The sequence below is a fragment of the Salminus brasiliensis genome, chromosome 9 (assembly GCF_030463535.1).
Source record: "Salminus brasiliensis chromosome 9, fSalBra1.hap2, whole genome shotgun sequence".
NCBI lineage: Eukaryota > Metazoa > Chordata > Actinopteri > Characiformes > Bryconidae > Salminus > Salminus brasiliensis.
Genome location: NC_132886.1, coordinates 32,649,282 through 32,673,875, shown reverse-complemented (window position 1 = coordinate 32,673,875; position 24,594 = coordinate 32,649,282). Strand labels below are relative to the sequence as shown.

The window sequence follows — 24,594 nt, the reverse complement described above, 5'->3', positions numbered from 1 at the left end:
TCACTAAGAATGGGAGTGAGAAATTACCACAATGCACTTTGTTTTAGTTTAATACAAAATAGTTTTTATATATATCAGGAATGGCAGGGTTAATGTATAGGCCCAGTCCTTTAAGATAGCCTTTGTACTTTGCCACAAAGAAACTTGAATGTGTTGTAGTGATTTAGAAACTGAATCTATATTGGGAAAAATGCAGACTTCAGTTCTTCTACACAAAGAAGAATGGTTAATTACATTAAAAAGGTAGTTTTTATAAGTATACAAAGAATACTCAAAGTATTTTTTTTATTTTACTATATTTTAAATGCACTTAGGTTGTCTTAGGTTGTTTTAAATAATGCATAATAAGATAGTCCTTTATTAGTCCCGCAGTGGGGAAATTCACAGAAATTCACAATAATTTAGCATGCATGACATATGTAGCCAAAGTGTAGCCATTAAACGTTTGTGCTTTTCATATTTAGTACTATTCTTAAAAATATACTTTTGTGTGTGCATTTTTCATTTATGGTTAATCAGAGGAGGGAAACAAACAGCAATTGGTCCCTTTTTGCCATCTAATGTATGGGCAGAATCTCAGTCAGTAAGACACTGTGACACAGTAGACCGGCCTGATAATAACTAACGCAGCATGTATAAGGGGCTTTAATTTTACATGCTGCATTGTTCAGTTTATGAATTCTCATTTGTGCTGCTCTACCAGAGAGTATATACACTGGCACAAGCTCAGAGAGTAATATACCAGTGTTAAACATTGATGCCAGTGTCTCAGGGTGCTTTCGTGTCTGTGTTACTGTCTGGCTCTCTTCTGTTGCTTAGGCTGTTAGTCAGATCTGCTGGAGTCTTAAGCCACACATTGATAATGTTCACATCAATCACAAGAGTTAAAGTCTATGAAAATGTCAATGTAGATAGCTTACTCTTGTGATTGCTGCTATTATTAGTAGTAGTGGCAGTAGTAGTTATAGCATTCCTATTAACCATCATCATTTCTTTTATTTTCATTACTGTTATTTCTTATAAGCATATCAATGGTATTATCAGTACATCCTTGCATAACAACAGACCTATGTGGTGTTAAAGAGACTATACCATTTATTAATAATATATAAGTGGTTAAGACCTCTCTTGTGAGTCTTGGTTCCTCCCAAGGTTTCTTCCAGCATTTATAGAGTTTTCCTTGCCAGTGTCACATTTGGCTTGCTCACTTGGGGTCACATGAATTATTTGTTTTGTTGCTCCGCTACACAAATACATCTAACTATATCATGGCATATAGTGTTATTTTGATGCTGATACTGACCATGGAATTTTTACACCATTGTAAAGCTAATAAGTTATTATTATATAAGTTATTTAAATGCAAAAATGGAGATGGAATATTTTGCAATGTTTATGAAAGGTTAGATGCTCTCCCCAATTGGACTAAACAGTGAGGGATAGTAAAGCAAATCCCTTAAACCCTCAAACCCTAAAATGTGATTCACAAAACATGTGTTTAGCTGCATTACACCTAACAGCATATATGGTGGTGCAGAGAAAGAAAACACAAATACATTTGAGTAGCACATTTGTTTTTCATTAGAAATTATGTATTTCATTATTTTCCAGCTGAGACCTGCATCTTTGTTCTAACATAATTCTGTTTTCATTATGGCATATATTTATAAGTCTATTCAGCATGAGCACATTACATATTATACACCAATAAATTACATATGTTGTTTATGCTTTCTTTTTATTATTCCAGGTTTAGTGTTCAGTTAATGTTTATTGCGCAAAAAAGTCTTACAGTGTAACATGGCCCCAGAGTGTAAAGGCCCAAAAGGTGAATAAACTTAATTAATATTTTTCCCCAAAAAGATTGCACCACATTCACTGCAGACTTGGTTGGCTAAATAGGCAGAGATATATAAATTAGTTACGATTGTAAAGGGAAATTTAAGTAGGAAATTTGGTATTTCCCAGTTTATGAAATGCAGCAATCAGCTCCTATCACTGCTAATGAACAATAACAAAGAAACCCTAGGTGAAATTAAACACATAAAAACTTGAATCTATAGTGTATGTATATATATATATATATATACAGTGAGTCCAAGAAGTATTTGATCCCTTGCTGATTTTCTTTGTTTGCCCACTAATAAAGACACTATCCTTCTGCACTTTTAATGGTAGATATATTCTAACATGGAGAGACAGAATATCAAGACAAAAATCCAGAATATAATTTTAAAGAATATATTTTAATTAATTTGTATTTCAATGAGGAAAATAAGTATTTGATCCCTCTTGCCAAACACACTCAATACTTAGTGGCAAAGCCTTTGTTTGCAAGCACAGCGGTGAGACGTTTGTTGTAGTTAACCACAAGTTTAGCACACACACCAGGGGGAATTTTGGCCCACTCTTCTTTGCAGATCCTCTCTAAATCATGAAGGTTGGTGGGCTGTCGCTTGGCAACTCTGACCTTCAGCTCCCTCCATAGATTTTCGATCGGATTGAGGTCTGGCGACTGGCTGGGCCACTCCATGACCTTAATGTGATTTTTCTTGAGCCAATCCTTTGTTGCCTTTGCTGTATGTTTAGGGTCGTTATCATGTTGGAAGACCCAACCACGGCCCATTTTCAGATCCCTGGCAGAGGGGAGGAGGTTGTCCCTCAGGATTGTGCGGTACATGGCTCCATCCATCTTCCCAGTGATGCGGTGAAGTAGCCCTGTACCCTTGGCAGAGAAACACCCCCAAAACATTATGCTTCCACCTCCATGCTTGACGGTGGGCACAGTGTTCTTGGGGTCATAGGCAGCATTTTTCTTCCTCCACACATGGCGGGTGGAGTTGAGGCCAAAAAGTTCAATTTTGGTCTCGTCTGACCACAAAACCTTCTCCCAATAACTTGGTTCATCTTTCAAATGATCATTGGCATACTTGAGGCGCGCCTCCACATGTGCTCTCTTCAGCAGGGGTACCTTTCGGGCACTGCAGGATGTGAATCCATTGTTGCGCAAAGTGTTGCCAATTGTTTCCTTGCAAACTGTGGTCCCAGCTGCCTTCAGGTCATTTGCTAACTCCTGCCGAGTGGTTGCAGGACGATTTCTGACTGTTCTCAGCATCATTGCCACCCCACGAGGCGAAATCTTCTTTGGAGCACCGGGCCGAGGTCTGTTGATTGTCATGTTATACTCTTTAAACTTTCTGATAATTGCACCAATAGTTGTTACTTTCACATCCAACACCTTACTAATCTTTTTGTAGCCCATTCCAGCTTTGTGAAGGTCAACAATTCTGACTCTGAGGTCCTGTGACAGCTCTTTGGTTTTACCCATGTTGGAGACTTGAAATCTGTGTGATCTGTCTGATTCTGTGGACAGGTGTTTTTCACACAAGTGATTAGTGAGAACAGGTGGCTTCAGGTCAGGTAACAAGTTGATTGGGAGTGTCTAACTGGTCTGTAAAAGCCAGAACTGCTAATGAATACTAAGGGATCAAATACTTATTTCACTCCATGAAATACAAATCAATTAATATATATTCCTTAGATTTATTTTCTGGATTTTCTTTTTAATATTCTGTCTCTCCATGTAAGAATACATCTACCATTAAAAGTATAGAATGATCATGTCTTTATTAGTGGGCCAACGAAGAAAATCAGCAAGGGATCAAATACTTCTTGGACTCACTGTATATATATATATATATATATATATATATATATATATATATATATATATATTTTTTTTTTTTTATAATTTAAAATATTAAAAAAATACCCAGGTCATGTTTTGCCAATTTTGACATGTCGAGTAGTATCAGAAACCCTTCTTCCACACGTGGTACAGATGGGTGTGTATGTGTGTGTGTGTGTGTCGGTATGTAAGAGTTTTGTGTTTTTTGTATGTGTGTATGTGTCCACTACGGTCTTCCCCCAGTGGGCGGGGCCCACGTGACGTAACATCCCAGCAAACCGATAAAACGTTTAGCGCGTTAGTTTGATCTTCAGAAAGAAAATAAATAAATAAATACATATATTTAAAGCCCTGTGGAAGAGTGCAAATGGACTGGACGCACCGGTGGGAATATAAAGCCTGGGAGTACACAAGGAAAGAGCAGCTTTACGCCCAGACCGGTGATCTTTAAAAGAAAAAAAAGACTTTATTTCGACTCTTTCACCTCGCTGCTTTCAGACGATCGTTTTTTTCTACTGTCACGCGCTTCAGAGGAGAAACTGCGATGACAGAGAGGAGCCGTGAGTGACTGTCAGGTGGTGGACACTGGAACACTGGCTGAGTTAATAAAGACATATGCTTTTCCACAGATTGTAGCTTTCTAATGCGTTAAATAAAGAGAAACTAAAGAGGCGCGCGCTCTTTGGTACCACCGCGGACGAACAAACCACGGGTTCAGAGAGGCAAGTGGGAAGACCTCAGATAACCTATACTCAAGACTTTATTTCACCACACAAGTGGAAATATTAGAGTTGACAGTAATCTATCGACTGTGTGTCCATTTTATGCCAGCAAAACCATGGAGTAATTCCATTCGTGGCAGAGATAGTGTTGTATCTCAGCAGGTCAGTTTGTTTTCGCGCGCAAATGAGCATTCTTATTTTGAGGTTTCTTTTCTATGGGCAGAAATCATGCTGAAACCACGTCTCTTTTCTTCTCATGATATTTCCATCTCAAGATGAATAAAGACGGTGCTAATGGAGACTCCGTGGTGTCCCAATAAAAGCTATTTCAACTTTAACCACTCCAAGAAGCGAGGGACAGAAATAAATTTTACATAGAATACGAAAATTGAGACAGGCTAATCGGGTTGTACATGCTACAGCACCTTCGTGCACTGGTATCTCCTGTTCAGTTCTTTTATAAATTGGATGGAGTTTGAAGCAAAGAAGAAACACACAAGACTGCGGGCTGGCTTTTATTTTTAACTTGCATTTTATGGATAACAAAGATGGACAACGTCGTTTTCTTGCCCCTGTGATAGTATATACACGGACAAAAACTACAAAGGTCACCAATACTGTGTTTACGCACTAATGTATCCACTTAGTGACAGGATCTTAGTGGCAGAAATCGTGTTGCATGGTTTGACTGAAGTTATGCCTGTGTGGCGCCCTGTTCGTGCTGATTTTCATTCATTGTTGCTGCTATTTTAAGAGTGGTTTAGTCTTTAAGGACGACAATAAAGACGTGAGACAGTTCGAACTGATCATATCGATCGATTAGTACGTGGTGTAAGGCGCGTAGGTGTGATGATGTTTTTCAGACTACTGGCTATTGTTCTCGTATTATTTTACACATGGCTGCTAAATTCGGCAAAGTCCGATCACATTCAGCGCTATAAGCGGAGTCTAGCTCAGAAGGCGGACAGGTCTCGGGCCGCTTTGGGGCAGGAGCAGTGCGGCTCAGTGAGCAGAAGGCGGCCGGCCAAATCCGTGGCTCAACACCACCAACTAGTGGCCTTGACGGGTCGGTACAGCCGCTTGTCGGACCTTCATTACAGGATTGCAAGATCCTCCTGCTCAGGAGGGTGCAACTTGGATGGAAAAGATGCTTTCGGACTGCGCGATGGGCCTTTGCGGGAGAGCAGGGGACAAAAAAGACCCTATACATCAGAACATACGCCTGATGGATTGATGGGTGGAAGGAGATCACGTTTGAGACATAACAAACTGCTAGACCTTTCTGAGCCCAACTCTGCCACTAAATCTTCCACTGTGGCCAGAGAAATGGTTTGGGATGGCAATATGTCAGAAGACACAAGAGTTCACAGGTTCGCCCTACAGGGGGGAAAGAGGGACGGTTGGGTGGACAGCTTCTCTTCAGCCCGAAGAGTTCCTCGCAGTCCATCAGAAAACCACAGTGAAGGAAATGTGCATTCACATGACTTGGAGCTTGAACAGGGTGTTCGTAGCTCTGAGGAAAGTGAGGACGACTCAGGGGAGCGGGAGAACCAAGCTGACCAAGGTGCAGAGCAGTGGGGGGCAAAGGTCCGGAATGTTCCTCCCAAGTGGATGACGGCCCTGTACTTCAGTGGTCAAAGGGAGCAGCTGAGGGTGAACCCAAAGGTCAGCGTGGAGCTCCCACGCTCCACATTTACCTTGGAGCTATGGGTTAAGCTAGAAGGAGGTCAGAACAATCCAGCCATCATAGCAGGTTGGTATTTGTGCAGCGGTATCAGACTTTGTGTGGTACACGTAAGCTCACCTGGAAACTATGATCAAAAAGTTTGAACCCTGTGATGCAACTGTGATGCAACACACTTTTAGATCTTATCTCTCTAAAATTTATGCAAGCAATCAGTCTAGTCCAGAAACAAATTCTCAGTTAATACTGCATGCTGTGCTCTGTGATATATTAAAAAATGGTTCACGACGACAAGACTTTTAGTTTCTTGCATCAACCCACTCCCTTGAATATAGTCATTGCATGCACTTAGCAATGAGTCACTCTGGACCTGGTTCCTCGAGGGCAATGAAGAGATGATGCTAGATGGAAGAGAATGAAAGAAAAAAAGCTAGTGCTTATGAGGTGCAAATGACAAGGGCATCTTAGGGTGAGGTGCTCCAGAAACAAGTGGCCACCACCTGCTCTGTGTGACTGAGGCATTTTGTGAGATTCCATGTGTAACAGGCTCTCTCTCAGACAGCTCTGGGGTTTGAATCATGGGGCGTGTACAATCCGGACGCAATGCTTATGTTGACAGCTAGCTGCTGTCCAACTCTGACCAGAATCACTTGATTTGTTGGGAAGCATAGATTTTTTGTGCACCTAGTGCTGCCGTCACAAATAAATAAATAAATAAATAAGCTCTTGTTGAAACATAGCCCAGCAACATAGCAGAATGTGCTGGAGTCCTCTGGGGAGCATTTATAATCAGGTAAAAGTGCATTTGGTATGGCTGCTGAAGAGTTTCAATGTGGAAAAGATTATATCTGGAAGAGCTTCTGAAAGGAAGGGAAGGTGAAGGCCAGAATTCAGTGGTTATAGCCAGGTTTCTATGGTTGTTGTCTGCTGAAGGGTTGCCAGTAAGAATGTTTTGTAGGAGGAGAGTAAATTTTAGCCACACACTCAAAAATGTCTGCATCTGTTAAAAACTCAAAAAATGTAGTTTACAGCTTCATACTTACTTATTAATTTTTCCTGTATATGTACTTTATGTATTTGTTTTTATGATGTATACACCCACTAACCACTTTAACAGAATCCTATTAGCTACTACTATATCTTTCATTTTTACTGAAGTGCTTAACTAAGGATGATAATCTAGAAAGTAGGATATAATGCTAAAAACACTGCTACCCTCAAAAAAACTCTGGCCACAAAAAGAAATACATATCATAACAATATGTTATAACACTGTCAGTGTGTGCTATTGTCTGATTTATTTTTGAAGAATTGGACCTGACTTTTTTTTTGTTTGTGATAACTCGTGTGTGTTTAATTACCTTGCTAGTGCCAGTATAAAAATGCTTTCAGTATTTAGTCCTGATTGTAGGCTTTTGGTCACATTTCAAGTCTGCTTTGCTGTTTGTTAAAATGAGTACCAAAGTTTGTTAAAATGAGTCAGAGAACCAAATGACAAAAATACATTAACAGGATCTTTGGCTTACCAAAATGAACTATTTGGAACATTAATAATAAGAAGGCAAAAATGTCAAAAGCAACAGGTGTATGCAAAACTACTAATGGCAATAGAAATTGTAATGTGTATAGATACATCAGCTCTTTAGCCTAAAGTAAGAGCGTGATCACAGACAAACTGTCTAAGCATCAATGAGGTTTACCAAAGCCAAAAACTGATCAGGTCCTTCACCTAATTTGAACCACACTAAGGCCAGAGGGAGCTAAAGATAGCAGCAATGTCTGCTTGAAGACTAAAACTGCAAGAGGTGTTGAGTATCACCTCTTGCAATTTCAGTCTTCAAGCAGACATTGCATGCAAAGAATGTACCAAACATGGCTTGTTTACAGAACATATATATATATATATATATATATATATATATATATATATATATATATATATATTCCTACATAACAGTGTATGTATGAGTTAATAATTCAATTAATTAAACTCTACATACTTTCGATTTTATCCTGCTACATCTGTCACCAGTGAACAACCACACATTCCTGCCACGTCCTTTCCTATTCCTGCTTTATATCAGTCTAATAAGGCTTTTTTTTGGATTGAAATAAACCCTCTGTATTTACAAGGTATCTTTTGATTGTAGACTTTAACAATAATATGCTTTCCTCCTTAAAAGTGTCCAATGACTTGACCAGATGTTGAGAAGGGTCTTTCATCAAGGATGTACAAGATTGTTGATTTGGTAAATCCTAATGCTTTATGCTATCTTTCTGATATATTACTTTTGACCCTGTGAAAACAGAGGGGCTATGTAAAATTCCATAATGGTTAATGCAACATTAGACCATTTGAATTAAAACTAAATGTCTATATTTAATAACATATTGATTCATAATGATTGTTATATTCACGTACAGTAAATACAGTAATCTAAAGTAATATTTTTTGAAGTAATCTGCTCACATTGCTTTTCATACAACATTTCATAACAGTTGTAATACAGTGCTGTGAATATTTGTCCTTCACAATGAAAGCATGAAGAAATACAAACACAGAATATGAATATTTTTATTTATTGAAAACACCTATATCACCCAACTAAAAAGTAATTGCCCCTAAACCTTATATACTTAAAAGGCACGGTGGATCATCAAGGTTTGTTTTTGAGAATGTGAGACAGGCCTTTATAGTCCCCTTGGTTAGAAGTCTTTTGCCTTGTTGCTTTCCTGTTTATACAATTGTTTTTCTAATAATGTAATCACCAAATATTTGAATAACCCCAGTGATCAATTAAATTTGGTCAAATATATGATTAAATAAAGGGGTAATTACATTTTCACAGTCAGTTGGTATGTTTGTTTTGTTGTTGAAGATCTGAACTAACAAAATGTATGAAAAACAAATGCTCTTTCACAACACAATAAAGTCGACAAAAAGTCATCTTTATTGTCAGCCCAACCTGTATGAGAAAGAAATAACTTTTCCTGGCTTTGTACCATAAGGTGATTTTAATTATTTTACAAATATTTAGTGTTGGTTAGATAGCTAATCCATTTAATGAATATTTAAACTAAGTTTACTTGCCCATTTTCTGAAGCACTATTGTGAAGGCAGTCTGTTTATGACACTATAAGACCAGTAATGCCAGCATGTGTTGCACAGGATATATTTAATATATACAAATAAGTTGCTGACACATTTGCTTGTAGTAAACATGGCTCATGTGTAGAGAGACAAATTCAAACATGCACATAGACACACACACACAAGTTTACATTGACCCAGCCATGGTTTGTGAGTGAATGAAATGTTTCGACTTGTATCTGGCCCATGTCCCATGGGATAATTTGTTTAAAATTGCCCATTTTTCTTTTTCCAGTATCCAAGAAGCAAGGCGTCCATGTGTATGTGAGTGTGTGAATGTGTGTGTGTGTGTGTGTGTGTGTGCATGTGGGGAGGGTGAAGGGGTTCCCTGACCTTTCTCTGTCCTTCTCTGGGAGCATCTGGTTGCCAGATGTGACTGCACCTTTTAAAAAGCAGCTGGGAATACCGGTGGCTTTGTTCACTGGAAATGACTTAAACTCCTCATTTCTTTCAGATAATTTCAGTTACAAAAGCTCAACCACTGGATTAATTTTCATGTGTGCTAACTCCTTGTGTGTCCACTCTTCTTTTCAAAAGGTGTGTTTGACAACTGTTCCCACACGCACAGCGAGAGAGGGTGGTCTATTGGAGTCAGAATGGTCAAGCCCATGGGGAGAAATGATGCCAGGTTTTTCTTTGCCCTCCGCACAGACCGTGCACTCAGATCCACCACTCTCATTGGGCACCAGAAATACCAACCCACCATCTGGACTCATGTGGTCGCCTGGTATGATGGCCACCGGATGGCGCTGTTCATAGATGGCTCAAAGGTTGCAGAAAGTAGACAGCAATCTGGGGACATATACAGCCCCTTTATCAAGAGTTGTCGCATGCTTTTGCTTGGAGGAGACCAGACTAATACAGGCCATGGCTTTAGGGGCTACCTAGGAGGAATTGTTCTGTGGGATCATGCACAGGCTCAGGAGCAGCTGTTTAAGAGGTTCACGAAACACTCTGAGCTCCAGCGCCCACTCCTGGCCTTGTGGGCTGACTTTTCTGAGGTTGATCAGCAATGGATGCCGAACAAAGCTCGCCACCATCCAACCATTGTGGCTTTGCCGGCTCCGAAACAGGCGCTGGTGTCACCTTTCCTGCCTACACCTTGTGGGGTGACTATTTGTGACAATCCAGATGTTATCCTCAGCTACAGCCAACACTGGCAACTGCGGGCCAGCAAACGGCTGCGCTACCGTGTGGTAAACATTTGCGCTGATGATGGTAGCCACCCCACCATCTCACAGCAGCAGATACAGCAACAGCACCAGGCCCTGGAAGAGGCTTTCCAGGCATACAACCTGACGCTGGAGCTCAGTGTGCTCACTATACGCAACTCCTCACTGCAGCGCCGCTTCATTCTGAGTAACTGCCATGTTGCCAAGGTGGGCAATCGCCACTGTGACCGCGAGTGTGACCACCCGCTAACAGGCCACGATGGTGGTGACTGCCTGCGTCTAGGAACCTGCTACAATTGGATGAGGGGTGATGGTGTCTGTAACCCTGAGTGCAATGGAATCCATTATGACTATGATGATGGAGATTGCTGCGATCCACAGATCACTGATGTAACAAGGACCTGCTTTGACCCAGAGTCTCCTGAAAGGTGAGTTGTCATTTGTAGTGTTTTAGGCCACTTCTGCAAATGATGTAGTGCAGTGATGTCTGCCTCCATTCCTGAAGAGAAATCTGATCTAAATGAGATTTAAAACCACATACATGTGGCTTGAATCTATTCGAAAAAAAGTCAGACGAGAGACTGTTTGATCTCCAGAGAAATGTTCCTTCTCAAATGGGATGTGCAAACAATCAGATTTGACCTGTGTAAACAAAGCCTAATTTTTATCCTCAGGGAGAGGAGGACAGAAGAAGTTGGTGTTTTCTGTTTAAATACACCAACTAAAACAGAATCTAAATCAGATTCAAGCCACATGTATGTGTTTTCGAATCTCATTTAGATCAGATTTCTGGACATGTGACTTTGACAAGTCGGATTTCATGTTTCTCTTTTTTTCTCTCAGTGCACAGAGCTTTGATAAAAACATATTATTTCTACTTTGATTGCTTGAAAGTTGAAACAAGAAGTCTAGAAATCTGATTTAACCTGCAGTCTGAATTAAGCTTGTCTTAACCTTGACGAACTCTCAGTGTGTACAACAGTGTGTGAGCTTGAAAAGGCCTGATTTTGTGTCATTTCTTCAGAATGCAGAGTGGAACTAGTAATACATCACACCTTGTCACATTTGAAAAAATGTGCTCTCCATTCATCATGTTTTATTGTAGTCTTAATCTGCCCAAGTGATTTTGTTACTAAAGTCAATAGTGACATTCATATGAGCCTGTTAACCTTGTCTTGTGTCCTAGCAATGATAAGCATGTAGCTTTAGGTGTATAAAGAAACCCTGACCGAATTTGTACATCCCTCTAAATGGGCATATTGTTAATAATGCAGCAGTGTATTTAGTACAGCAAATGTGTGTAGGTGTTCTCACAACAGCATCAGGGAAAAGGAAACCTACTTCCCTTATTGTGAAATCACATCTTCCTATTTTTGCAACTGTCAAAACACTTTATATTACACAACAAGCAAAGGATACAAATTTGAAACCGTGGAACTGTTTAAAAAAGCATGAATATGGAATGGAGCCAAAGTATACACTTAATATGGCTAAACAACAAAACCAGAAGTCTTAGCTCTGTTCTTTGTGACAGGCAGGCTGATTTGGCCTGCATACAGCGCTTGTGATGTCTTGCCATGATGTCTTTCTTTTTTTTCCAGAGTGCACATGTAGGTAGAAATGCTTAAGCTGTTATATAGAAAAAAAGCTTTATTGTTGTTCGATGGATTCCACAGACCTGTTTGAGAAAAGTATATGAGAAATGTACTGTGGGGTGTTTAGTGAAGCATACATAAAATTGATATAAAATGTATATACATTTATGTAAACTGTTTTTCTTTATAAGCACTACATTTGTAATAGATATCTGAGTAGACTACTATCAGGTCATGTGCAACAAGACAGACAGATTGACAGTGTGACAGTTTATGTGTAAAGGTTCCCATAAAACTCCTTTTGGTCATTGTTGTGTCCTTTAGGTTTGTAATAATGCCCCATGTCAGTGTTTTCAAAACAGAGCTTACTTAACTTCAAATCAATGTTAATTATCTGTCTGCATAACATGTCATCAGTGATGTCAGTTGCTGAGGTGCACTCTGGGAATTGCAGTGCCAAGCTTACTAAGCCATGGGGGCTTGTGTCTCTTGCACAACCAGCTGTTGTGGTTTTATGGTCTCAGGAGGACCTGTGGTGAAGTGGTCTGCTTCTGAAGCTGCCTATCTTCTCCTACAGAATCCCCATGGAGATAAATGATACACTTGGATGGTGGTCTGAAAAACATTTGGAGTTGGTTGTTGCTTGTTTTGCACCGATGTGCTTCAAAAGTGACAGCAGGTCTACAGCTTGCATTTGTCTTTGAAAGATAAGTCAAGTCAAGTCAAGTCAGATTTATTTGTATAGCGCTTTTTACAACTGTTGTCGTCACAAAGCAGCTTTACATAAATAGTGATTAATAAAAGACAGAGACAAAGAAGAAAGAAGAAATAACGCAAGACATGATGAATTAAAGACCCCCAGTGAGCAAGCCAACGATAAGAGATAAGAGAGATTTGGAGAGAGTGAGAGGAGGGTAAACATGTTTCCATTCGCAATTACTGGAGAACAAAATTATTACAACTTCATGTTTGCACACTTAGAATTTAGCTGTGATAACACTGGGTGCCACTGATAGAGTTTGTCTTACTGCTAAATATGATTTATCAATAAACAAGGAAGTTAAAAGCCGGTCTGACTGCATTTATGCTTATCACTAGAGTATGGGTCCTTAAAGTGCACACTTCTTGACCAGATTGGAACAGTGCATTGGTGCAGATAATTAATGCAGGGATGACATTTTGATGGCAATTGTATAGCAAGCTTTTTTACACAGAGGTCTGCTATTTTACTGTTGTGCCGGGTGAGTTATGGTCCAGGTTTCTGCAACTGGGCTGCGCAGTGCGACCTCGTGCCAATGGCTGTCAAATTTGTTGTTCAAGGAGAAGGAAAGAGCATATGGGGAACCACCAGGTGCATTTTGGCAAAGCACAGCCATGGAACAAGAAGAAAGCAAGGGCATTTTCATCTGGACTTTTAAGCTATTTGAGCTGAACAGCCTGACAGCTCTTCAGATGGAGTATCCAGTTATTAACATTGATAGATGGAGCAATTTTCATTGATAGATTAGGTATTGATTTCAGTTTTCATGCTGGTCCAAGATACGTTTAGCAAGCCATTTCCAGATTTCAGCCTTCATGACCTGCATATTGCTTTTTTTTATGGACTTTATTAATGAAATCTTTTAAAGTTAACTGCCACCATGAAAAAAGATGTCATGTCCTTAGTGACTAATCTAAAATACAATCCTACAAATACAATTTTACTTGAAAAACTTGCTGAAATAATGGTTGATTGATTGATGATTAAAGTTTTGCATAATAACTTTCAGTAATCTGTAATGTCACACTGGTTTACTATTGCATTGTGTTTGTTTCTGAAGTCAGCACATTTAGATCATTCTTTAATTTTCTTGTGTCAGTTTGCATGGTCAGCATTAGAGAAAATTCAGGAACAAAGTATTCTATTGTGTGATGGCTGTGCACATCAACAACCTGAGAGTCACCGATAGATGATCCAACTCGTCTGCTTGTGTAAAGTGAAAGATTTGGATACTTTGACTGGAGAGTCTGTCAAATTTGACAGACAGCTCTCAAATTTTAGATGACCACTAATGTCCTGTCAAGGAAGGAACAGTAGAGACTAGGGCTGGGCGATATGGTAAAAATACATTTTCATGACACACAATATTTATCACAATACATGTAATCACTAAAAACATACAGATTCCTAAAAAAATATGGTTCAGATATTCTCCCATACTGAATATAGTGTTTTTGTTAAACACCTGCTGCACTTCATCTAAATAAACCAGTATAATTACTAGTAATTTTTTTTTAAATACTCTTGTTTTCAGTGAATGAGCAGGAGTCCCAGTACTTGTATCTATATAGTGTACATGCAACAAAACAATATTACTTGTTGTGGCAAGAGCTGAATGCCCACATTGTGTTGTTTTTGCTACTGCCATCATTCATGAATGAAGATAACCGATGAGCCAGCAACATACAAGCAGCCATACAGGTCCAGGCCATAAAACCCCACCACCATGTTGTAAGATAAGATGCATTGTATCTTCAGAAGTTCTTTTTCATCTCTTGAATTGACAGGAATTGGAGGTATGTATGTGAAGTGCTGTGTTTTCTACAACAATACCCATTATCAGAATCTGAGAATGTCAATTTTAACCACACAGGAGTGGTTTGAGGTAAAACTGTACAGAGCACAGAGGCAAAAGATGCATGTTTGTCCCTAACATTATGGATGACATTGTGTGCAGGTAGTCTCCTATTAGCATTTCACACTATTCCTTCTATACCTCTCACACTGAGAGTTGTAATATTTTTGAATTAGCAGTTATTTGGCTGCAATGAAATATCTCTGTTGCAGAGCTTTCCTGGGTGTGAAAGAACTAAAGGAATTGCTTCACCTGAGCAGCTCAGACACACTCAATGTGTTTTTTGCCAACAACTCAGCTTGGGAGGAGCTTGCTGGGGCTGCCACGTGGCCCTGGGCCAAGGAGGCCCTCACACATCAAGGTGAGAAGCATGTCTCACCAGTCTGTGTCCACAAACAGCAACATTTTGCAAAATCTTAATTTAGAAATCTGTAATCTGTAAAACAGGGATTGGAAGAGTGATATGCAGGTTTGGTTCATTCATTCTTCCACTTAACAGTTCCTGTTTTGTTCTTCAAACACCCTCTTCCTCCTTGTTCTTATCACTCACATTTACGAGATTAATGGGCCTTCATCCTGGGCATAAAAGGAAATATATGCAGCATGCATATATTTCCCCTGCAGAATGCTCTTAATCATTTTGGCCTTCCACCAGAAGCAAGAAAGAGAGGGGAAAGATCCTGACAACAACCAAACAAACACAAAAAGGGGTGCTGTCCGCTTGCCATCTTCTTTCACCTGCCAGCTTTTTTATGGTACTCATTGTTGCTATGTTTTCAAGCTCATTAAAACAGAATGGTTCTCTTAAGTTCAACTCCTCTAAAGTGGAGATTTCGCTCAAGTGGGAAGGCCTCTTATGTAAGCCTACCTCCCATTTGGGGTGCATGATCAGATTTTTTTGACAGCAAGTTATGTTCTTTTTAAAATGATGCAAGCAAGATGAATTAATAACAACCTTCTCATACTTTTATTTGATTTAGTTGGGTAACAGCTTCATTGTAGCTCTTTTTTAAAAATATGGGTAATGTATATGGGTGAGCTAGAGGGGTATAAAGCCAGCATTGAGCCGTGGAGCAGTGGTTCTGTGTCCCCTAAAATAATGATGTTCCTTCCAAAATATTTAGCATGAGTTGGCTAGTTAAGGGTGAGGTGGGGTGATAAGCATCCAACATCGGGACCTCATTAATGCTCTTGTCGCTGAATGCAATCAGGTTCACACAGTCATTCTCCAAAATCTAGTAGAAAGCCTTTGCTGGACAGTTGAGACAGTTACTGCCATGGGGTGTACGGCCATGGAACTAACTAAGATCTAAGCAAGATAATTTTTTGAACACAAATGACATACAAACAAGGTGCAATAAACAATGAGTAGCAAACTAATGGCCAAAACAGGAAACCAAAGAGAATGGGACAAACGAGATGGTAAAAACAACAAACCTGGGACTAGGAGGAGCTGGGAGCAACAGGGGAGGAGCAGGATACAATAAAGAGGTAAACTAAGGAAGGGGACAAATGAAAGCCGCAAGACCTAGTTTGGGATACAGGGGGAATTATAACAGAGAACCAGAGCAGCGCTCTGTGTAGACAAATAGGGTATCTGGAGAGCCAGCTATGAGCACGCTGTGACTGCTTCGTGAGCTGGGGTCGTCAAGGAGCATGAGCAGTAAGCGAACACTTTTTAAAACCCTTGATTTCATAATAATTTTGTCCATATAATGTATGTGTTTTTTGTGGAACTCATTCGTGATTCCTCACTCTCACGACTGCATAACTTGCATATCTGTTTCACAGTAGTTAGAATTTAATTTATACTGATTTATGAATGATAAACCTCCAAAGTGTTAATACAGAAGACACCTGCCTCTGGATTATGTGAGCACCTCCTGGCACATTCATTAAAAACCCTGGGGATGTGCAGTGTGCAGTACTTCCTTCTTGAGAGAAGCTGAATGCACAGACCCTTCCTCACAGCCCAGTTTCCAGTGGCTTTTTGAGAAACGGTGTATCTGGTTCCCTTAAATACCTGCTCACTCACTTACTCATTCACTAACAAATACCCTTATAAATATTCTTCTTAGTAGGCTGTGACAGGGAAATAAAGCATAAAGATCATTGCAACTCCAGAATTGACATGCTGCTAACTACACTATGTAACTTTGATGAAGTGCAGGACAACACTTGCGAGAACTGTGTTGCATAATCTGAGACCTAGTTCTGTAAAATCCTGTAATATTACTATGCAGAATTGCAGGTGTAAAGTGTGTCCTTTAGTGGTAGCTTAAATACTTAAAATTGTACTTAAATTGTGAGTTGCACAGGAGCATGACATACCAATTCCTGCATAATGCTACTTTAAAGTTGCTTGAATATCAAAACAGCAGGCTTTTGTTGAAACAAACTTTGTTGAAACAAGTGTTGTATGTGAGATGACCTATTTTATAACAGATGAAGGATAAATAATATTGAGTGAAGGGTTAGCTTTGATTGTGAATGAAGTTTTCAGAGGTCCCGTTAAGTGAAGTGGTTTGTGATTGACTGTTTTGAATTCCAGTTTTGCGTGTGCATGTGTTACACTGGTATGTCTCTGTGCTCATTATGCCTAAAATCTTCCCTGTTCTGATTTACTTTTGTGTCAAAAAACGTCCTAGGTGCCCAAAAATGCTTTGATTGAGGAGCATTTGATAGACCTACACAGGTTAAAGTGCGAGATTAGGTTCTCATATGTTGGTGGGCTGGGGTTTATGGTGCAGCCCTTGGCAAGCACCCTACTCTATTTTGAATAATAATAATGAAAAAAAAAACTGATTATTTGCAAAAGAACTTGATGTCTGATATCTAGGGACAAAGTCAAGCAAATGCCCTGAACAATTTAAGTGAAATTAGACAGCAGCAGAGGTGCACTGATATGCTGGTGTAGCTGCAAATGATGTGTGTCTGTAAGGCATGTCTGGCCAAGGGTGTCCCAAGGGCTCAGTTTGTATAAAACATGGGAATTTCTTAAATAAGATTGACTCTTTCTCTTAACTCATGTATATCTGCTGCATCTAAACAGCAAATCCATATTTGAACAAACTCCAACTTTGGTGCCATTTTAAATCATCATCATGGTGATTGGCCTAATGTCTGCCTGCAGTTTAAGTGGTAATAAATGTCACATTGCTTAAGCTGTTTTGTTACCTTACATTACATACAGTGTTTATGTAGTACACCTAAAGACATTGTAATATAATAATAATAATAATAATAATAATAGTGTTTAGTTACACTTGGTCGCCTATAATGATGCTCACAAATATCTCATGTAGTAGAATTTGATTATTTATAGGTCTGTACCCAACTTTTTTTCAGACGAATCAGATATGGCCTTTCAGTATAAGGATTATTAAGAATATTTGTTTTTATCATATGAGAACATATTTTGGAGAAAATCAGTAAAAGAGATGCTGTGGATAATTAAAGATAGCAGACTTTTATTGTGGAATATAAACTCTTACAGCTCTTCTTTAACAGGATCAGCCTAGGTCTTTATTTCTCTTTAAACCTAAAAAACTCATGAATAAACTAAATTAACAAAATAAATTAGTCAAAATTTTAGTGACTTTAGATGAAAAGAAACATTGCAGGCCTGACAGAAATTTGAGACAGAGCTCACATTTAAATGTGTATACTTCTGAGAATTAAGATTTGCATTTTGCTTTTAGAATGTTAAAAACTTACATAAAAGTTACCCATTAATCTTTAACACATTAATCTTTATGTACCTTTATTTCAAGGTGGAATGATCCTGAACCCATCCTATTTTGGCACTGTTGGACACAACAACACCATGATCCATGAAATGGGTCACATTTTTGGCCTGTACCATGTGTTTAAGGGGGTGAGCGAAAGGGAATCATGTGATGACCCATGTCAGGAAACTACAGCATCCATGGAGACAGGTGATTTCTGTGCTGATACAGCCCCAGCCCCAAAGTCTAAAGCCTGCAGAGACCCTGACCCAGTCAATGACACCTGTGGACTGACTCACTACCATAATACACCTTACAACAACTATATGAGCTACACAGGTAAATCTTTCTGAAGGGCAGAATGCATGTGTATAATTACATATTTTAATATTTTACATATTTAAACATTTGCAAGGATAATGTTTACATAGACAGCTAGTTTAAAAATTAAACTAATATTAGTGTGTACACTGGTAATACCAAGAAAGATGAGTGATGTGTTTTTATAAAGCATGCTGATACACTAAAATCTTAAACCTTTAATAAAAGCTATTGCCGATCTTCATTACAGATGATAACTGCACCAATCAGTTCACACCACATCAAGTAGCTCGGATGCACTGCTACGTTGACCTAACATACACAAATTGGATTCAAGGCAGAAAACCCACCCCTGTTCCACTGGCACCTATGGTAATTGGCCAAGATGCAGATTCTGTCTCTATTTATTGGCTGCATCCAGTCAGTGGGCCTCTTATGCAAAGGTAAGGTAAACATATTGAAGAGTAGTGTGTTTTTTGGATTTCTGATATTTTCAGATTTCTGTTATATTTAGTTTTGTAATTAATCTAACATGAATGATACAATAGCTGTTGCTATTGTATCAGTGCATTGTACTACTGGCTTGATGTGCCTATAGATTTGAACAACTTGCCCAATCAAATTGACCAGGATGTTATTACTAAAGTAGCACACAGTGCAATAAGAGTATAAGACTCTTATTTGTATAGCACAATGGAATCCCAATCTGATGTGTGGAGAGCTGCAATGTTACCTACTAAGCTACTTTTTTTTTTATTCACATTCTTTATCAAAACAGTTAAAGGGATATTACAAGCACATCTTGGTCAATTTGTTACCAATGTTACCATAATTAATTGTTGTTGCTGTGTACAACATTTGCTCTGGGTCTGGAGTGTCTGCCAAATGTCCTAAATGTTACATAAATGACAATGAACACTGGTTAACATTGCTGTGTATATATAGGGAGGAAGGGGTGAATTGCCAGTTGTGTGATGAACATGGAGTGCTTCATCAGTATGCCTTTGAGGCCACATCCCCTCACACCTGTGACACCAGTGGGTACTGGACTCCAGAAGAAGCAGTGGGTTAGTATCTAGATGCTCAGTACCCTTAGAGTATAATATAACGCTAACCATCCCTCAAAAGGGAAGGCCTTTTAGGTCTGTTTCATGTCATGCATCTCATGGGACCCCAAAAATTGAACCCTCACTCACATATGAATCACATTGCAACTTTGCGTTTGATGTTCATCATGCAGTCAGCAACTTCAAAAACGCTATCAGGTTTTTGATTAAGGATATAAAGCCCAGCTGCTTTGTTTGGGCCACTCTCTTTTTGCTGGCTCAATCTTGAGGAGGATCCTTCAGTCTCCTCGGGGCCAGGTGCATACAAGTCCCAAGAAGTCTGGAAAAATTTAAGGGATAAATCATTAAATAATAATTGCTAGGATAAAGGACTTACTTGTCTTTGCCATCAGTAGAAAAAAAGAAATATGTTCTTGGCATGGCTTCAATTTTGGTAGTATTGGACAGATTCCATAACTGGGCTGTCATAAAAAGCTATGCGTATCCTGCATTGTGTTTCATCTTTATTTCTGATGTAACAGATGTTACTAATTATTCCAATCAGGATTTTTTAACTGTTGTGGCTGCCCACTTGCTGATATGTAATGTATAAGCTGTGTTTATATGTACATATGGAGGCAGATCTGTGGAAATTCTATGTGACTGTCTAAAAATAATAATAATAAAATCAGGAGAACCACAAGAGAGATAAAATGTAAAATCATCCATTTACGCATGGTGAAGAGTGATTTTTGGATGTGCGTCTTGTTTTGAAGAACAGATTGATGAGATATGAGACATTAATTCCTGAAGAGGAAAAAAACTGAAATGATAACAAAAACGTTAGAACATCCTTGAGATATGGTAAGGGAGATTTAGCAGAGCTGCCTCTGGTCTGTGATAGATTAAACATAATCTATTGTTTTTGCTTTATTTTTAGATGAGTGATAAACCACATGGTGACTACTAAATGTGAATTATTTTGTCAGTCAGTTCATCACCTAAAAAAGTCTTTTAAACTGAAATGACAGCACTGTTTATGTAACATGAAATAAGGCTTGTGATAATGCTGTAGTAAACCATTTTTGATCATTTCAAAAGAATGAATGCCATCCAATTAAAACACCACAAATATCTTATTTCAGAGGGTCTGTTGTTTTTAAAACTATACTGAAACTCTAACCATGTCTTAAATAGATAGAAATATACAAACTTGTGTAAAAACAAACAAAAAAATATACTACATAACTACTTTATGCTCACATAAATACTTACAAAGTACAAAGATATCATGACAAGGAGCAAAACACAAAACAGAAAAACTGGAGCTTTTACATGTAGCAAGGTGTATGGAGACACCGTAGTAAAAGACAAAGAACAGAGTACAGAAGGAATAATGTGTAAATAAGTGGTTGTGGTTCCTATCATAGGACGTGTTATTTGTGTGTAAAGAGTGTCCTGGGCCACAGCTGTAGAGAGTGGGGAGATGGTTAAAGTTGCTAAAAGACAGAAGGATGACAAGCACACAGATCTTGCCGCTTTGCTTTTCCCAGCGGGGGCTTTGCGCCACATCTGATACAGCCATTAATTCCATCTTGCATGGAGGCCCTCGCTCTGTTTGTCTGACCAATTGAGTTTTATGGTTTGCCTTGGCCTGTCACAGTTTACCCAGCACACATCCACACATGTGAGGCCACGCTGGGCGCAAAAGAGCATGCACTGTCTGAAGGCTGCTGCATGTCTCTCTAGTTGTCTGTCTGGCTGTCTAGTTGTAAAGCTAACTTCAGCATTGCTGACAGAGTTTGAGCATAGTGACATTCACAATCAGGGGCAATCAGTGTTTGTGTCCAGTAAGGTTACTCAGTCTGTACTCAGAGTACCCTGCTCTCTCTTTCTCTCCAACATTGCCCCTACACTCAAGGCAACTGAGGACATTAACTCCCACTTATTATAAATTATTTTTCTGTCCTGTCCATCCCAATTAAGGCGTCAATCTGTCTCCTTTGCCAAGTTGCACCTGGCCTTACGGTTGATTGAGGTCTGGGGAAGTGTGCCTCATATCCACTGCCAGGACATGTGTTTTTTTCCCCAGACTCTCTTACTCTTCCATCTTTTTATTTCTCTCCTTCTCTCTCTCTCTCTCTCTCTCTCTCTCCCCCTCTCTCTTTCTACCCCCCCTCTTTCTCTCTTTCTCTGCTTTTCTGTTCACCCAATTTACACTATTTACACTTCTTTCACATGACTTAAATGCATCTTAGATCCCCTACTGAAATGGTTTAAGTAATCAAATTTGTTTGTTGTTTTAAGTGTGTCCTGGGTGCATTTACACTTGCATTTTTATATGGCTTGGCCTTGCACATGCTATGCTGGTAAATTTATATATATAATCTTTTAAAAATGACTTTTTATCAAATAATATCATAATACCATACCAGTATCATACCACTGATGATGATTAGAGGTTGTGTTAATTAATGTAAGCTTTTATAGGATATAGTTATATAGGTTTAATTGTATAAAACCACATGGTTTTGTTCTTTGAATTAAAATTTAAATAAATACATATAAATGGATGTTATTTCAGATACTGGGTTTATATGTGTAATTACATATAACAGCACTTCAAAAAAAACTTTTTTTTGTTTAAGTTTAAGTTATTTATCCTGAAAAATAATTTAACAAAAAGGCTTATTTTGCCTCATTCATTTTATTGAATCAGAGATGCTTTCAATAGAGGTAAAAAGAGTGTCATCACACAGGTAATGTAGTCTAGTAATGCAGACCTAGCTGTTTGAAGCTAACTAGAATTCTTCATAAAAGGGAAACATGTTTGTGTGTGTGTGTGTGTGTGTGTGTGTGTGTGTGTGTGTGTACAGGTGCCCCTGATGTGTACCAGCTATGTGAGCCTAGCATGCGTACCTGGAGCCCCGAGTTCAGTCTCTATGATGCCAATATGACCTCCCCCTGTCCCCAGACCGATGGCTGTGTTCTCCAGCTCTACTTCCAGTACCCTGTGGTTTCAGACACTATAACTGTGTGGATCACCTACATTTCCACCAGTGAGTACTGCACATAGCAGTTTGCAAGAGTAAAATACACAATATGGACAAAAGTATTGAGACACCTGCTTGTTTCTTCCAAAATCAAGAGTATTATAAAATATTTTATTCAGTTTTTAAACTGTCTTTACTGTGCAGGGAAGGCTTTCTATTAGATTTTGAGGCATTATTGTGAGGATGTGATTGTATTCAGCAACAAGAGTGTTAGTAAGGTTAGGATTTTTAATGGTCACCACCCCACCTAATCTTCAACTTCCCAACTCATCCTAAAAGTATTGTATGGATCACAATCATTCCACAGAACACAGTTCCACTGCTACACGGCTCAGTGCTAGGGAGCTTTATACCCCTCTAACCCACGCCTGGCATTAGGCATGGTGCAGAAATGTAAAAAGCAATACTTCTCCATAGGGACTATGCACATCTGTGGAGAGATGTTGATTGCAAATTGATTCCACTTGATTACAAATTTGATATCCTGTTTGATATACATATGCAAAATATAGCAAAGCAGCAGCAACATAAAGAAAAGTTTGTGCTAAGTAGACAAGTAGAAACATGTTTTGAAAAAGAAATGGAATAATTGCCTTTAATTACCAGTCATTCGTTGTTGTTGGATGTTGAATTTCATAGGTACATTCTGCCCACCTACTGTAATAAATGTTTTGAGTTCATCAATAGGTTTACTTTATGTAAAGTGTTTATATTATCTCACCTAATGACATCAGGTCTTATGAATAGTAGAAGTGTATTTTCTTTATTATTTTGTATTTTTACACTCCCCAAGCACTTTTTTAGCTACATTTATTAATCTACATTTATGGCATTTAGCAGACACTCTTATCCAGATTTGTGCAGTTATTTATTCAGAAAATCATGTAGAGGCAGTGCAGTGCATAAAATCATGGTTTTAAAAGTTTGCCGTCTATAGCTTCAGATATCAAGGGGATTATGCATAACATCTGAGTTTACTCAGAATAAGGGGAGTAACAGTAAATCACGTTTCAGATCTCACAGTTTAATACGAGTGTGGTACAGCGTGGGAAAATAATTTGATTTGAACAGTGTTAAATAGAGTTGTATGTTACAGTTTGTAACCATTTAGTGCATGCTAAATGGTTCTGCTTAAGTGTCTACTTGGGACTTAATACAGCCTGTAGTATGTTAATTAAGTACTAAAGTTTAAACATTAGTATGTTTAAGGTTTCCACAAACATACACGCAAAAATGTGTCCTTATTCAATGCATCATGATTTTACTAATTAAAATCTTAAAAGCCATAATATTGATGAAATAATAATATTATATAATAATACATTTCAGTCGTTTCAAATCCAAAAGGTGAGAACAGTGAGAGAAAAAGAATAAAGAGAAATAAAACAAGTGTATAAGTCACTCTCTATACACACAGCAGTGAGGGGGAGAGAGATGAAAGAGAGAGGGAGAATGAGAGGTAGGGGGACAAATAAGACCATTGCATCCTTACATAGAATGCAGACAGAAATTATGAGATTGATGAGAGGACAATGGAAAATGTCCCAACTGGTTAAAGTTGGTTAAAACTTGTGAGCGTAAATGTAGGCCCTACCTAGTATTGCTATACTTTTCCTAATAAAGTGTTTAAAGATTTTGTGTCCAGTATGTTAAGTAACAGTGTAAAAAATCTAGAAGGGAATAAAGTTCTCTCATTGAGCTGTGGAGCAGTGGAACTCTCTGGAACAATGGTGCTCCATCCATTCTTTTTGGAAAAAACAGGCAGGATAAACTTATTTAAATAATGAAGCAGGTGTCCCAATACATTTGTAGATAACTT

The 24,594-nt window shown here is 38.7% G+C and overlaps 1 protein-coding gene across 1 annotated transcript in view; it reads left to right on the top strand.

Moving 5' to 3' along the window:
* The first annotated feature begins 5,262 nt into the window (after positions 1-5,262).
* Positions 5,263-24,594, top strand: part of pappa2 (pappalysin 2) — a 45,067-nt gene continuing 25,735 nt past the window's right edge. Inside the window, exons 1-7 of the mRNA XM_072688242.1 lie at positions 5,263-6,163; positions 9,783-10,845; positions 14,840-14,988; positions 18,401-18,694; positions 18,927-19,119; positions 19,622-19,743; positions 22,599-22,781. Of these exons, the coding sequence (XP_072544343.1) occupies positions 5,263-6,163; positions 9,783-10,845; positions 14,840-14,988; positions 18,401-18,694; positions 18,927-19,119; positions 19,622-19,743; positions 22,599-22,781 (2,905 nt within the window). The remainder of the gene's footprint in view (positions 6,164-9,782; positions 10,846-14,839; positions 14,989-18,400; positions 18,695-18,926; positions 19,120-19,621; positions 19,744-22,598; positions 22,782-24,594) is intronic.